This window comes from Lathyrus oleraceus, chromosome 5, assembly GCF_024323335.1.
Source record: "Lathyrus oleraceus cultivar Zhongwan6 chromosome 5, CAAS_Psat_ZW6_1.0, whole genome shotgun sequence".
In the NCBI taxonomy this organism is placed as follows: domain Eukaryota; kingdom Viridiplantae; phylum Streptophyta; class Magnoliopsida; order Fabales; family Fabaceae; genus Lathyrus; species Lathyrus oleraceus.
Genome location: NC_066583.1, coordinates 491697101 through 491714500, shown reverse-complemented (window position 1 = coordinate 491714500; position 17400 = coordinate 491697101). Strand labels below are relative to the sequence as shown.

General features: G+C 40.3%; 1 protein-coding gene across 1 annotated transcript; it reads right to left on the bottom strand.

Annotated features, from left to right (window-relative positions):
- Positions 1 to 14195: 14195 nt before the first annotated feature.
- LOC127081501 (uncharacterized) lies at positions 14196 to 16713 on the bottom strand. The gene is made up of 3 exons (XM_051021755.1): positions 16270 to 16713; positions 16097 to 16195; positions 14196 to 14429 (listed from the first exon to the last, which is right to left on the bottom strand). The coding sequence occupies exons 1-3, from the start codon at positions 16711 to 16713 to the stop codon at positions 14196 to 14198; spliced, it is 777 nt and encodes a 258-aa protein (XP_050877712.1).
- Positions 16714 to 17400: the final 687 nt, after the last annotated feature.

Here is a 17400-nt window from a genome sequence, read left to right as displayed (position 1 = left end):
ATTATCCAAAAGAGAGCTAAAAGTAAACTCGATTATAGGATGGATATTCGATTCCGCAAAGGGGATACGAATCTTACTCGACTGGGGAAGCACCAAAGACTTCGACCAAAGAGTGCATGAGATATATTATCTATTACCGTCAGAACATAGATAAATATACTCGCATGGAAGATTATCCACAACCGGTTACTGGGTTAATAAAGGATAAATCGACCGAAAAGAAAAGGCATTGGGATACCGAAACTAGGTATATAATGATGACCAATTCAGGGGAGAAACAAACGTTACCAACAACTGGGTAGATGAGAGATAACCCGCTGGGGATAAATTGCATAATACAAGGCAACTATCCAGGAAAAAGAGGGAATATCAACACCGAATATTGGATGAAGATATTCACCAAGGAGGGGATTACACCTACCGGATACTGGGTAGGAGACCACAAAAAAGTAACCGTCATCGATTATGATGAACCAAAGGTTAACTCTGCAAAGGGGAGAAAGTAGGGTTTACAACTACCGATATAAGGGTAGAAAACCACAGACTCCGCCGGGGATAATATGAATAACTACTAATTACTGAACAATTATTCATTTACCATAGTGAAGCAAAAGGAAACAGTCACAGGAGCCAATTTAGGATCAAACCAAAGAGGCAAACTGAATCAAGACTCGCCCTAATGAGGATATAACTCAATAGGGGAACCCATCCCAATATATGTGTTAGGAGAAAACGGAAACAATCGTCATTCACGAGGATATATCTCGGTGGGGGATATGGAAGAAAGGATAAACACTTTCTACCTATGAAGCTGACTCTATATGGAGAGATCAGACGCACACATCTGCTTGGGGAAATATATACCACCAAATAGTAGGAGACAACAAACAACGATATATGGCAAAGAAATGCAACATGAATATCTGAATGTTGTAATTATGCATGTATATGCGTGATTTAAGTTTGATGAATGCTGACAAACAGACATATCTAACACAAACAGGTCTAGGAATCAACCACCCGGTACTACATCTCAAAAGGGAAAGCTAGGATCACCAGAGAGCATCCAATCTGCCAGGGATCAGAGATCCCAGGAAACAACAATATCCCTGTAGGGAACGAATCATCACAGATAAAATCCACCACACCAATAACTCTACTGAGGATTTATTCGAGGAAATGAAGGAATTTTGGGGATCAACCACCAAATACCGAACCTTCCAAAGAGAACACAACTACTGAGGAGGAAAGAGCACTACTCTGCTAAAGGGAGGGGAGGTGCATAACCTCAACAATCACTCTACTCGGTGGACTAAACCACAACAAATCTAGGGGAAGAGGATACAGTCATGCCAGGAATATGAACAAATGTCTCACCCTGTTGGAGATCATACCACCCTTGGGAGAGCACTGAGGATCTCTTAAGTATCCTTTCATCATTGTAAATGTTCACTTTGTTTAAAAACAATTTGTGAAAAATTTATTTGTTTATAACAATGATATTTTCTCAATTGAAAACATGCAAAACATTTGTTGAATGGAAACAAATAAGAGTGCAAATAATTGGATAAAGGCTCAAATTTATTTGATGGAATGGTAGTCTGCAAATGGCGAGACTCCATAGATCTTTACAAAATTGAAATTGGTGATATATATTGGAAAAGGGCTACATTGAACATAATGACCATTTCTCCAGCAATTCTAAATCTCATGTATTTGAAGCTTCAGTTGATGATGACTGAGCGAGCATCTCTGATGGATGACAGTTGAAAGTCTTGTCAGGATGCAGTTACTTGCCAAATCCCTAATTTTTGCTTAGATTGCCCCAGGATGAGGTACTCAATCTAGCGGGATACATATATATATTTTTTTTATGTCTCTAACTTTTGCCTGGACCGCCCTTTCGGGTTTTCAATCCACCGAGACACTCATTTTTGCCTAAGTCGCCCTTTCGGGTTTTCAACTTAGCGAGCTATTCTGTTTTTATTTTAGGCGAAGTATTTCTTGACTGCATCTGAATTCACAGGACGAGTGAAATCCTCCCCATCCATAGATGTAAGCATCAAAGCATCGCCTGAAAAGGCTCTCTTAACAACATATGGACCTTCGTAGTTTGGAGTCCACTTGCCCTTGGAATCGGGCGCGAAAGACAAGACTTTCTTGAGCACAAGATCACCTTCTCGAAACACACGAGGCTTTACCTTCTTATCAAAAGCTTTCTTCATCCTCTGCTGATATAATTGACCATGACACATGGCAGTCAATCTCTTCTCTTCAATTAGATTCAACTGGTCATAACAACTTTGAACCCATTCAGCATCAGTCAACTTGGCTTCCATCAAGACTCTCATTGATGGGATCTCCACCTCTACTGGGAGTACAACCTCCATGCCATAAACAAAATAGAAAGGGGTTGCCCCTGTTGAAGTGCGGACAGATATACGATATCCGTGTAAAGTAAATGGTAACATCTCATGCCAATCTTTGTACGTAACAACCATCTTTTGGATAATCTTCTTGATATTCTTGTTAGCAGCTTCAACAGCCCCATTCATCTTGGGTCTGTAAGGATAAGAATTATGATGTGCTATCTTGAACTCACTACATAGCTCTTTCATCATCTTGTTGTTCAACTTAGATCCATTATCAGTAATGATCTTATCTGGCACACCATAACGGCATATGAGTTGATTCTTGATAAACTTCACGACCACCTGCCTGGTCACATTTGCATATGACGCCGTTTCAACCCACTTGGTGAAGTGATCAATTGCTACGTGAATGAATCTGTGTCCGTTAGAAGCTTTCGGCTCTATCATGCCAATCATGTCAATTCCCCACATGGAGAAAGGCCATGGTGATGAAATCACGTTCAGAAGTGTCAGGGGAATATGAATCTTGTCCGCATAAATCTGACACTTATGGCATTTTGTCACATATTTGCAACAGTCAGACTCCATTGTCAGCCAATAGTAGCCTGCTCTTAACATCTTTCTAGCCATGGCATGTCCATTGGAATGAGTACCAAATGAACCCTCATGGACCTCAGTCATCAACAGGTATGCTTCGTGTCTATCCACGCATCTGAGCAGAGCGATGTCAAAATTTCTTTTATAAAGCACATCGCTATTGAGGTAGAAACTTCCTGATAGTCTCCTCAAAGTTTTCCTATCCTTCATAGGTGCCCCAGATGGGTAAGTCTGGCTCTGAAGGAAACATTTGATATCATAATACCATGGCTTATCATCTTTTACTTCTTCAACTGCAAACACATGAGCTGGTCTATCCAAGCGCATCACAGTGATATTGGGAACTTCATTCCACAGTTTAACCACAATCATTGAAGCCAGCGTAGCAAGAGCATCCGCCATCCGATTCTCATATCGAGGAATATGATGGAAGTCAACCTCAGTAAAGAATGTTGAAATCCTCCTTGCATAATCTCTATAGGGAATGAGACCAGGTTGATTCGTCTCCCACTCACCCTTAATCTGATTGACAACGAGGGCCGAATCACCATAAACATCAAGATGCTTGATCCTAAGATCAATGCACTCCTCCAATCCCATAATACAGGCCTCATACTCAGCCATATTATTCGTGCATTTGAAAGTTAGCCTTGTTGTGAAAGGAAAATGTGTGCCTTGAGGAGTAATAATCACTGCCCCAATACCATTTCCATACTAATTTACAACACCATCAAATACCATACTCCATCTGGAACCAGGTTCTGGCCCTTCATCGAGTGTGGGTTCATCACAATCTTTCATTTTCAAATACAGAATCTCCTCATCCGGGAAGTCATACTGAACTGACTGATAATCCTCGATCGGCTGATGTGCCAAGTGATCAGCCAAGATACTACCTTTGATAGCTTTCTGAGCTCGATACTCAATATCATACTCAGACAACAACATCTGCCAACGGGAAATCCTCCCAGTTAAAGCAGGCTTCTCAAATATGTACTTGATTGGATCCATTCTAGATATCAACCAAGTCGTATGATTTATCATATACTGGCATAAGCGCTTAGCAGCCCAAGCCAAAGCACAACATGTTTTCTCAAGCATTGAGTATCGAGACTCACAATCAGTGAACTTCTTACTTAAGTAGTAAATGGCATACTCTTTCTTTCCTGATTCATCTTGTTGACCCAGGACACAACCCATTGAATCTTCAAGAACAGTCAGATACATAATCAATGGTCTTCCTTCCACAGGTGGAGACAAAATCGGCGACTCAGACAGATACTCTTTAATACTGTCAAAGGCTTTTGGTAGTCCTCGGTCCAATCATGAGACTGGTCTTTCCGGAGGAGCTTGAATATTGGCGCACATGTGGCAGTCATGTGGGATATGAATCTGGAAATGTAATTCAAGCGACCAAGAAAACCTCGGACTTGCTTCTCAGTTTTGGGCGCAGGCATCTCTTATATTGCTTTGACCTTTGCACGATCAACCTCAATACCTCTTTCGCTGACGATAAAGCCCAATAACTTGCCAGAACGGACTCCAAATGTACACATGTTGGGATTCAGACGAAGCTTATACTTCCTCAGACGCTGAAAAAGCTTCAACAAGTGCTCTACATGTTCAACTTCCGTTCTTGACTTAGCGATCATATCATCAACATATACCTCAATCTCCTTGTGCATCATATCATGAAACAAGGTAGTCATAGCTCGTTGATACGTGGCTCCGTCGTTCTTCAAACCGAAGGGCATCACTCGATAACAGAATGTTCCCTAAGGTGTGATGAATGTTGTCTTCTCCATATCCTCGGGTGCCATCTTAATCTGATTATATCCGGAAAATCCATCCATAAACGAGAAGACTTTGAATTTAGCTGTATTGTCTACCAACATATCAATATGTGGTAGAGGGAAATCATCTTTCGGACTAGCTTTATTCAAGTCTCTATAGTCCACACACATCCGGACTTTTCCATCTTTCTTAGGCACGGGCACAATATTGGCCACCCATTGAGGATATGTAGAAGTCACCAGAAACCCCGTATCAATTTGCTTCTGAACTTCCTCTTTGATCTTCACTGCCATATCAGGATGAGTTCTTCTGAGCTTCTGCTTCACAGGCACACACTCAGGCTCAAAGGTAAGAAATGTTGCACAATATCGGTATCTAGACCAGGCATGTCTTCATAAGGCCAGGCAAAGACGTCAACATATTCTCGTAGCAATTCAATCAACCCCTTCTTAACAGATTCTTCCAGGAGTGCCCCAATCTTCACCTCTCGCACACAATTTTCAAACCCCAAGTTGACTATTTCCAGATTCTCAAGATGTGGCTGAATGATCTTCTCTTCATGCTCAAGTAGACGGGTGATCTCATCAGGAATCTCTTCAACATCATCTTCCTCTGCCTCAAATACAGGGAATTCAAATTTGGGAGATGGTGTTGGGTCATTATGTTCAATGGGTCTAGAAATCAACCTGCATAATGATTTTGGATACGACAACTTTAGAATTCAAATAAGGAAAATCATTATGCAGATGAAAAAGATTGATTTTATTCTATTTTTTAGGGTTTTATGTGATCACCAATTTCATGCAAAAAGCAAAAAGGGAAAACAATTTGGAAAAACAAACATTTAACATGAATTTATTGAATGAAAATATCATTGTATTTATGTTGCCAACAATGTCATCACTCCTCCTTTTGGCATGGGAGAAGGGTTTTTAGACGAAGTGATCATTACGTTGACTTACGGATAATTGTAGAAACATCCAGAGCGACCCAATTGTTGCAGATCCCACCAGGGATAATGAAATTGCCAAAGTCCTCTGCATCCTCTTCCAAGATAGCAACAGCTTCTTCATCCTGACCAGTGTGGATAAAACCTCCACTCTTGAATAATCCTTGCGCGTTGAAGACCCCAGAAAAAAAGCCAATGCCAGCCCGGGACTTATTGTCTTCTAGCTCGATCATTTTCCCTAAACCAACAGTTGCACCACACTCGATGGCCAACTTTGCATCTCTATAGGAAACAAATGAAGGAGTTCTCTTCTTAATAGGCTCAGCTATAGATAAAGCTTGGAAAGGAGTTCCAACTTCATCCTCAGCATCTATGTATGAGAAGGAAGAAAAATGGCTAACCAGGAGAGCTTTTTCTCCCCTTACCACTACCAGTTTCTTATTTTTCACAAACTTCAGCTTCTGGTGTAGGGTGGATGTCACGGCGCCAGCCTCGTGAATCCATGGTCTGCCTAAGAGACAGCTGTACGACGGGTGAATGTCCATAACCTGAAAGGTAATTTGGAAATCACTTGGTCCAATGTTGATTGGGAGATCAACTTCCCCAATCACAGTCTTACGCGACCCATCAAAAGCTTTCACAACAACTCCACTATGCCTCATGGGAGGCCCTTGATATGACAATTTCGAAAGAGTGGATTTTGGCAATACGTTCAAGGATGAACTAGTGCCCACCAGCACATTGGACATGGCGTCGTCTTTATAGTTCATGGAGATGTGTAAAGCCAGGTTGTGGTCTCTTCCCTCCTCAGGGAGATTAGAGTCACAGAAACTCAAATTGTTTCAAGTAGTGATGTTTGCAACAATGCTATCGAATTGCCCTATAGTGACATCATGATCTACATATGCCACATCCAAAACTTTCTGCAGAGCCTCTCTATGTGGTTCTGAATTCAGAAGCCAAGATAACATGGATATTTTGGATGGCGTTTGTAGAAGCTGGTCTACAACATTGTACTCGCTCTTCTTGATGAGCCTCAGCATCTCATCACAATCTTCTTTCACATTGCCATTCGGGCCAACAGAAGTAGGAGTTATCAATGTAGAGGAGGGTTTAACAGCGAGTGCCGGATTCGGGGTGCTCACAGCATTCCCAATCGGGCATTCAACAAAATCAGCATTAGTTTGAGGCTTTGGTGATGCTGAAAACACACGACCGCTGCGGGTCAAACCACCTACATCTGCAATATTAACAACAGAGGAGGATGGCAAAGTCACGTATTTCCTATCTTCTACAGCAACAACGTTGTAACGGAAGGGAATTGCTTTGTCAGAAGAGTACGGCACAGGACCGATAGGTTTAATGATCAGGGCAGGGGAAACCTTCTGCTTGCTACCATCGTACTTGATAATAACAGGTTCGGGTATCCGGAATACTGGGGAGATTACGTTGACCTCTGGTTCATCTTCGTCAACATTCCTATTCTGAAGGATCTCAATAACTCCTTCGTCCAGCATTTCCTGAAGATCTTTACGCACCTGGCGACAACCCAATCTGTTAACAGAGCAGACTCGGCATCTATCATGGTCGTGCTCATAGTGACTGTAAACACATAACAAATGATGCATCTGGACCAGAGACTGTCGAATATGACTGACGTATTTGACCTTATATTTGCCAGGGCAACCATGGACCATGTTAACAGATTTCCCATGCTTGGGCAACGGGTTCTTCTTCACGTTAGGACCTACGTCCTCGAAACACAGAATGCCACACCTTACAAGGTCTTGAACCTTGGTCTTCAAAGGATGGCAGTTCTCCACGTCGTGGCCGGGAGCACCAGAATGATAAACACAATGCAATTCAGGCTTATACCACCACTGGGGGTTAGCAGGTATAGCCAGTGGGTCTCTCGGAGTAATCAACTTCCTCTCTATCAAAGAGGGATATAATTTTGCGTACGTCATTGGAATAGGATCGAAAGTGACCCTTTTCCTCTCGTAACTGGTACTGGTTTGATTACTGTTGTTGCGAGGCTGGTAGACCTGTTGTTGCAGACGGTGCTGTTGTTGCTGATATTGCTAAGATGGTTGTCGATTGTTGTTGTGTTGCTGATACTGTTGATTGTCTCTGAAAACAGGTGCTATATGAGCCACCTGGTGCTGGTTGTTGGCGGGATGCACAGTCTTCCTCCTTACAGAGGGTCTTCTAGGTTTCACATGGGAGGTCACAGCATGTGCCTCTCCATCTTTCTTCTTCGCAAACGCCCCATAACGTTTGGCAGAAGACCCTTCATCTCTGGTTAGACGTCCTTCTCTAACCCCTTCTTCTTGTCGCATTATCATATTCACCATCTCGGTGAAGTCAGAATGAGCGCTAGCAATCATCCGCTCATAATAGAATGAACTCAAGGTCTTCAAAAAGATCTTGGTCATTTCCTTCTCTTCTAGCGGAAGCACGATCTGTGATGCCACCTCTCGCCACCTCTAGGCATATTCTTTAAATGTTTCTTTGTCCTTCTGGGACATGACCCTCAATTGATCCCTATCGGGAGCCATATCTACGTTGTATTTGTACTGCTTGACGAAGGCCTCGCCAAGGTCGTTGAAGGATCGGATGTTCGCGCTGTCTAAACCCATATACCAACACAGAGCAGCACCAGACAAACTGTCCTGAAAGTAGTGGATGAGCAATTGGTCGTTATCAGTCTGAGTAGACATCTTCCTGGCATACATGACCAGGTGGCTGAGAGGACAAGTATTTCCTTTTTACTTTTCAAAGTCAGGGACCTTGAATTTCACAGGAATCTTCACATTTGGAACCAAGCAGAGATCGGCAGCAGACTTGCCAAAAAGATCCTTTCCTCTGAGAGTTTTCAATTCCTTGCGAAGCTCAAGAAATTGATCATTCATAGCGTCCATCTTTTCATAGACTTTTGGGCCCTCAGATGGCTCAGAATGATAGATGGTGTCGTCTACTCTGGGCATGGTATGCACGACAGGAGGAGGAACAGCAAGGACCGGGCTAGATGCCGACATAGAAGCAAAATTTGGAGCAGGACCCTCAAGCATGAAATTAGGAGGCATCCCCCACGGAAACCCGGTTGGCATGGCTGTTGGAGCAAAGTGTGCACTAGCAGCAGGCACAATAGAGGAGACAATTTCAGAGATAACTGTCCTCTGGGGAGGAGTTGAAGGTGTCGGAGAAGACTGGCTCTGGGCAGCCATGAATGACTCCATCAGGGCAGTCAATCTGACTACTTCTTCCTTGAGTTCACGGTTCTCTTGCTCTAGATGATCCATCAGTCTTGCAGAGTTGGATCTAGTGTAGTACCGGTGAGTCAGCTTGTCTTCAAAATAAATGAAGAGCACAGAGTTAGACCACGGGACAAGAGACCGGAAACAAAACCTGCTTATGCACATGATGCATGCAATTCTTGTGCATATGATTTGTTTTTTATATTTCAAAGGAACTCTAGGGTTTTATTTGCAAATTTTGGAAAATTTAACATTTTGTCATATATGAAAATATCTCATAAAATAACATCAGGGAAAAGAAGTACAACATTGTCAATCATGTATAAGAGGAAAGGAAAATAATCATCCTATGGATCCCTAGAAACAATCGTCTAATGCTCCGGACACAGGAAGATAAGATGCGTGAAGCATCTTCACCTCCTCTTCATAAGCTGCCTCCATATCCGCCTTCTCTTTGGAGAGTCGATCGTACTTCCTCTTTCAGAAACAGGAAGACTGAGGAAGTAGAGAAGTCCATGCATCATTAGGATCATCAATAACCTGATGCTCAAGAAACTCTATCAAGGCATCCTTCTCCTTAGTCAGCTGAAGCAACTCTTCTCGTTCACGGATCCAAGCACGTGAACGGTCTTCGTCTCTCAACTCCTCTACTCCTTGATCAGGGAGGGTTGAAGGCCCAACCACAATCATAGGTGTAGGTCTCGGATACTCGTAAGGCATGAGATACTCGGACGCTCTCTTCCTCACCCAAGCAGTGTAAGGCTCCAAAGCGATGCAATTATTAGGACCCAACTCCTTCCTTCCTTTCTTATGAATCTTGCGCCAAGGGCGAACCATCCTAGCTTTCAAGCCTTGGGGATCTTTACCCTCCTGAAATAACACACCCTCTAACAAAATATTATTAGGTTTATCCTTTAGGGGGAACCCAAGCTGACGACGTGCCAAAATAGGGTTGTAGTTAATCCCACCACATGTACCAAGAAGAGGCACATTGGAGAATTCACCACAAGAGTCGATAATCTGCACACCATCATATGCACGGTTATACCAAGAGATATCATCATTAGTGAGAGACATAAGTCTCGTGGACCACCGTAGACATCCCTTGTTCTCCTTGAAAGTGACCGTCTGAGGTAAGTGAGAAATAAACCACTAATACAACAAAGGCAAACAACACACAATAGCGCCACCACCCTTTGCATTCCTCATATGCAAAGAGAAATAAGCATCACCCAACAGAGTCGGAACAGGATTAAGAGCTGAGAAGATCCTAATAGCGTTCACATCCACAAACTTGTCGATGTTGGGGAACAATACCAATCCATAGATGAGAAGTACAAATATGGCTTCAAAGGCATCCTCACTCATGGCCTTCCCATACATAGTAGCTTGAGCAATGAGGAACTCAGAAGGGAGACCTTGAATTCCACCTTTGGTATTCATATGAGCACCAACCAGAGATTCATCTATGTGCAACATGTCTGCTATCTCTTGAGATGTAGGAATACTCTCCAAGCCACTGAACGACACCTGATCCAGAATAGGTATACCCACGAGATAAGCATACGCCTCAAGGGTAGGAAAAAGGTGAAAGTCCGGAAAAGTGAAGCAACGATACAAGGGATCATAAAACTGCACCAACACACTCATCAATCCTTCATCCACCTGAGTAGTCAGAAGAGGAAGAAGTTTCCCAAAACGAGCTTTGAAACCCAAGGGATCTAGTACATAGGATGTCAGATTCCTTAACTCTTTCAGATCTGGTTGCCTGAAGTTGTACTTCTTTGTATTCCTTCTTTGTCTTTCCATGTCAGAAAATTTTGCAAATAAACCCCTTAAGTTCCTTGAATTTTTTTTTATTATCTTGATGATATGGATGCAAATGGGTGCATGAATGCATGGATGCAACAATCACACTCAAGGATCAAGCAAAGCACACCAAACAAAGGTCATGGGATGGATCATATTATCCTTAATATCAATCATCCATTTTGGTGGATTATGGTTTACACCTTATCAACACCCAAGTTCCATTGATATTAAGGATACATGAACGGATCAACCATGAATCAAGGGTTTGTTGCAAGTCATGAGCATCTTGGTTAAGAACCACCCAAAGGGAATGCACTAGGGTTTAAACCTGCCAAACATGTTCTACAAGAGGTTCCCATAGTCATCATCCCATCTTTTGGATATTATCGGAGGAACGAATACTCGTATTCCAAAAATATTCTCAAGAGAGACTCTTATGAGTGTAGTATCGCGTAACAATCGTATCAAATCTTACACTTGAACGACTTTCGCACTACATCCTAAGAATAGGCCAAGATGGGCTTGGTAAACTAAGGTCCTTGGCTTATAAGGTCTATATTGGAAAGAGTAATGTCTAACCACAACTTACTTGTGTGACATTGTAAGACCCCAATTTTGTCCCTAAGATCCCTCATGGCATCATAGCGTTGCGTTACATAGCCTCAAGGATCTTATAGCATCTTGGCTTCCTTTCCCTTTGGGTAGGGATCTTTTGTGAGTGGTTCTGATCACCAGGCATGCTTACATTATATATCATTGCTTTTATCATTTTTGTTTACTAACCAAAAGCACAAAAATATGTCATTAACATTTGTTACTTGCAGCTTAAGCAATCACAGGTCAAGCACTTCAAAAGCATCCTTTGTGCAAGAGCTGAGATATTTTCCTTGAGATAAGGACCACATGATCATTATAAGGAGCTCATATGACCTAGGATTTCATTTTGAAGCAAGTTCCCCAAGTGGTAAAGGCTCAAGTTCATCAAGGCATTTCCAGGTCATCTGAGGACCAGAAAGTCAATTGTGCAGTCAACTGAGGACTTTGAGATTGGGGAGATGATTGAAATACCTCATTCATGTTCAAACAAATTCCATTTGTCATTTCCAACATCTATCTTGAAGATTTTGAAGTCATATCAAAAGTTTCCAAAAATGGAAAGTGACTTGTAATTTCAAATTTCCAAAAATGGCAAGTTTTCAGTCCATATTCCACTTGACTTTCCAACATCCACTACAACAAACAAGACCTTAGACAACGCTTTTTTTAGCCTTAGACAGCGCTTTAAAGCGCTGTCTAAACCTCCGCTGCTAAAGGTTTAGACAGCGCTTTTTTAAATCTTAAAAGCGCTGTCTAAGCCCCCCCCCCCCCTTAGACAGCGCTTTGGCCAAAAGCGCTTTATAAGACCCTCTTATTTTAAATTTTTTAGGTATACCTTAGACAGCGCTTTTGAAAAGCGCTGTCTAAGCCCCACCCCCTTAGACAGCGCTTTGGCCAAAAGCGCTTTCTAAGACCCTCGTATTTTAATTTTTTTAGGTATACCTTAGACAGCACTTTTCAAAAAGCGCTGTCTAAGCCCCCGCCCCCCCTTAGACAGCGCTTTTGCCTAAAGCGCTTTCTAATCCCCCCTTAGACAGCGCTTTTTACAAAAGCGCTGTCTAAGGTATACGAAAATTTTTGAAGCTTTTGTTTTAAACCACATTTTTTCCAGGTTTATAAACCAGAATTTCTACCTGTTTTCAACCAGATTTTGACAAACAATTATCACATTTTATATATGCCATTTTGGCCTTTTTTCTACCAATTTTTGGCTAACAAAATAATATATATACCAATTCAAACCAATTTTGCCTTAAATGTATCAAAATATATACAAATTTATGTACACATTTACAAGTCATAACATATACTACAAATATACACATTAATTACACAAATTTATGAACAAACATTGAGCTCTATCATGAATTGACACCACTCCTCTTTGATTTCGTCCACTTGATCCTTTGTATAAAATGCACACTTGAATTCATCAAAGTACTACATAATAATATAACATATTTTGAATTAATTCCAACTATTTAATTATATGAGATATGTGTAAATATAAAAATAACTCATAAGTTAGAAATACATACATCGGTGGGAATCTTTAATCGACCCAAAGCAAGAGTATCTCGCAAAAAGTAAACCGGATTAACACCTCTTTTGAAACATAAAGTAAACCGGATTAACATAAAGTAAACATCATTAACATAAGTTGTTTAATTAATAAAACAAAGTAGACCGGATTTACCTAATATATGAATTGACAACGGTGACGCCGATTTCTTCATGACTAAAAACTTGCATGAAGTCTTCATTACCAATCATTTGGTCGTAATCAAAGCCGAAAATCCCTACCTCCATATGTACAGTCCGAACACCTCCGGTCGGTATATCGGTCATCTCTAGAAATGTCCTGAGGCACGACCTATACTTGGTGGTAGGTTTTTTCCTAGCTACGGTCTTCTTAGCACCAGAACTTTTTACCCGTGCAGAGGCATTGCTAACCTCCTTTTTTTGTTGTGCGGAGGCATTGCTAACCTCATTTTCTTGAAGCTACATGTCATATAAATAGTTAGATCAAATTAAGAATGTAACAACTTCCATGAACATATGTCATATAATTGTATATTACCTCTTTTCTTGAAACCGTGGACTCGGTATGCCGTGGAATCGCATTATCTTTTGATTTGGATTTTGTGGGAGTCTATTTAACATAACCAAGGAAAATATGTAAGTAAAATTTTAAGCATAAATTTTAAACTTTGAATATACACATTAAAGTTAACATAAGTTTTAAGCATACCTCATATCCTACGCATATGAGGTTTGTCGGCCATGCAACAAACGAACCTACTGCTTCGTGCACCGATGTTGCATCCGAATCATCGCTAGGATATGGTAATGCTGCATTCGGCTCAACTGCAATATCAACTGATACCTTCAAACATCCAGCAGGGAGCTCTCTAGTGTGGAGTAATACTCCGCTAACGTTATGCACTTTTCCCTTGCCAACCATCCGATAGTATGGTGACGACAAATACAGCTGACAATGGGAAATGCCCTAAAACCAATAATAACAAGAAATCGTTAATGTGTATATATGTCAAATACATAATTTAAGCAAATAGTTCAATTTAAGACAATTATATGTAATTACCTCTAGTCTAAGGGGGGTAATTTGTAGAGTCGTAGGTTTGAAGCTATATCTCACAAATTCTATCAAAAAGACATGAGCATTTGAGCTTGACAACATGGACCCAGATACTAAACCTTTGTCAATACAAGGAGCAAACTAGAGAAAAATAATCCTGTTCACTCATCACTGCAGTTGATCGGAATACTTTTCTACACAACCTAGGACAAAATAAACTACCACGTACAAGGATTACTCAGATGAAAACTGTCCAATATTAAGAAGACATTACCTTTGTCTCTAACAATTCTTCGTGAAATTTCATTTGGAATCTCAGCAACTTGTGAGTCCTTTAATGCAGAAGCTCTCCTTAATTGAATTAAATCAGCTACAACATCAGGGTTGAATGGTTTCTCGTTCAGAGCATATCGGATGTATTTGCGCAAAATTTCTTCGAAGACAAAACCTGTCTGGATATGAATTTTTTGTTACTTAAAATCAATGACACATGCAGAGGAAGTCAAAAGTATGGTAAGCCAGCAAACAGAAAAATGAATTTCCATGAGATTTTTCCAGCCAGCAAAATGAAAGCTAAGAACTACTTTCATGATCTAGACAGATGGCATGATCCTTTATTAAAGAAACATTTGCACAGAAAAAACATATCATGATTAGGAATCGAAGCATGTACACATCAACAACAAAAGTTTCACCTAAGGTTAGACAGGCAAAATCCAATATTTCAGACAGACCGTTAATATATATACTACAAAGAATATTACAATGACTTGATGATGGTAATTTTATACAATACCAGTTTAGAACTTATGGTCTTTTAGTGGAATCATTGTTCTTATTTTGTAAAACCAAGATACATTATCAATAATAACGAAACCGATATAAATAGGAGCAAATAGCCAAATACTCAGCCTTATAGATTAGTATGTAAAAGAAAACAGTGTTTCTAATGCAAATGATAAGCAATCAAGTATGTCAAGTTACCCCTATCTGATAGGCACTCGTGCAGAAGAACATAAAAAAAGAAAAATAAGTTATCATTATTTAAAATTAAAACTAGAAATCAGTTCATGATTTAACCTTGTGCGGAATACCAGAAAAGGAGAAGTAACAAATGATTCAATTCAGTGTTCTGAATATGAGATTCACTATATGTAGTTGCAGATAGTGTTACGACTATCGTGATAGTGAAATATTTTACCTTGCTGTGGATTTTTAATCTGTTACCCTAGCATTGTATGACACTGATTCTCAATAGATAAGAAGAATCTACTCTGCTGTCAGTTATACTATTGCTACAAACTTCTCCACATACTTCCTATCAAGGTAGCACTTGTTACATTACAACCCAAAAGAAAAGGAGGGTTGAAGATCAACTGGCCTAGCAGTTGTCTCATGGGCCCAAGGAATGGGAAGTGTAAGGAGAAACAAAGGACAGTTGAGAAAGAATCTTGTGATGGAAGAAGGGGAGCTAGTTGAGATGGGAGAGTTAGTTAATGATGGTGGGGAAGTTATCAAATAGTAGGAGAAACATATGTTAGTTGTGAATAAAGAGTTTCCCTATGTAATCAAATTATTATCATCAATAAATCTTGTATTTACATCTATCTTGCGGGTTTCTTTAATTTCAAATAGTTGAGAATATTGGTTTGTATCAGAAATCAACAAACATGGGGAAGAACAAAGCTTCTCTACCCATTATTGACGCAGATTCAAAAAGTGATTCCATAACCCCTAGACAAAATGTGAGGCCATATATTATTCAACAGCAAATGTCAAATAGTGACCACATGTCATATTCAAGGTTTTAGAAAAAGGTCTGCAACTGCAACACAGACCTGCAATATCAAGAGTTTTTCTATATCTCTATGACTATAAAGTGTCAGCAGTTGCAGTCACATTTGTATACAATTTTTCACAATAACAAAGATTACGACAAAAATTAATTACAAACTCAGGTCTACAGCGAAAATATAAAGGTTTTAGATGTCTCTACAACTGAAATCGCGGTTGCATTTGCTCGCATTCTGCGACAATATCATAGTTTGCAGCATAACTACAATCACAATTTAGAATCATACCCAACTACAATTTAAAGTAAATATTTTCTATAACTCACCTTATTTTCGATTCCTTTGAGATCATCAACCTTAACTTCATCTCGTCCTCTTTGTAACAAATCATCAACAGACTTACACAACAACGCATTTTTACCAACCTGAAACAAACAAACATTATAATTTCCTATAAGCGCAATGAACAAAAAAAATCCAAAGAAACAAAAAAACCAACCAATTTCCTGCGTTGTGCTTTGGGAGAACTGAATTTCCTAACGGTTTTAACAAACGCGATAACGAAAGTGAGACCAGCATAACCAAGAAGAACGGCGAGAATCCACGGCAACGAAGTGGGACCCACTCTCGGACCGGGAATCGCTTGGGTAACAGAACCGGTGAACTCAACGAGGTCGAGAGCTTTTTCTTGAATCCACGGAAGTTCCTCTTCTACTTCAACCTCAACAACTTCATCTTGTCTAGATTGTTTAGGGTTATTGTTACTGGAAGGGTTTTTCGATGATGACGCTGAAGCAACGGTTGAGATTGAAGTAGGTGATGATAAGAGTTGTTTTGGGTGGAGTGTAGGGAAAAAGAAGGGTTGAGATTGAAAAGGGGTTAGGGATGGGTTTTTGTTTGGGAGAGAGAGAAAATGGGAAGTGAGAGAAGAAGTGAAAGCCATTGGAATGGGTTTTTTTTAATTGAAAGACTTTAAACAGCGCTTTCTCAAAAGCGCTGACTAAGGTCTATATTTAAAAGCGCTTTCTAAAAGCGCTGTCTAAGGGGGGGTCTTAGACAGCGCTTTCTAAAAGCGCTGTCTAAGACCCCCCCCCCCCCCCCCCTTAGACAGCGCTTTCATTATTTTTTTAGAACATTTTCCGTGTTTTATTTTTATTTTAACCTTAGACAGCGCTTTCTTTTAAAAGCGCTGTCTAAGATGCGCTGTTAAAAAACCTTTTTGGCGTAGTGATCAAAGAAGCTTCAAATGGATTTTTGGTGAACATGAAAGTTGAATATCTTTCTCTCCTCTTTTCAAAAAGTCCTATATCATGTCCATCTGATGATTGGTTGAGAAGTTATGGCCAAATGATCATAAAGTATGCATGGAAGTTCAACATGGCATAACTTTTGCTACAAAACTCCAAATTGGTCCATCCTTTTTGAAAAATACTCCTTGTGACCAATACTTTCCAAATGAATCATTGCCTTGCATGAAAGAAGCTCATATGGTCACTTGTCCATACATGTGCATTTTGGAGGGAAATTTGATAATTCAAATTTGGTTGATCATACAAGCAAAAGACCACTTCCATCATGTTTATTGGTTGGTTTTAAGTGAACTTGAAGCATAACATAGCACTATTCACGT

What these genes read in the sequence shown, in the direction of transcription:
- LOC127081501 (XM_051021755.1), bottom strand. Translation starts at nt 16,713, where the DNA reads ATGGCTTTCACTTCTTCTCTCACTTCCCATTTTCTCTCTCTCCCAAAC. An exon ending in AAGCACAACGCAGGAAATTG is followed by an intron (nt 16,196 to 16,269) that starts GTTGGTTTTTTT and finishes TGTTTGTTTCAG; the next exon opens with GTTGGTAAAAATGCGTTGTT. An exon ending in TCAAAGGAATCGAAAATAAG is followed by an intron (nt 14,430 to 16,096) that starts GTGAGTTATAGA and finishes ATTCATATCCAG; the next exon opens with ACAGGTTTTGTCTTCGAAGA.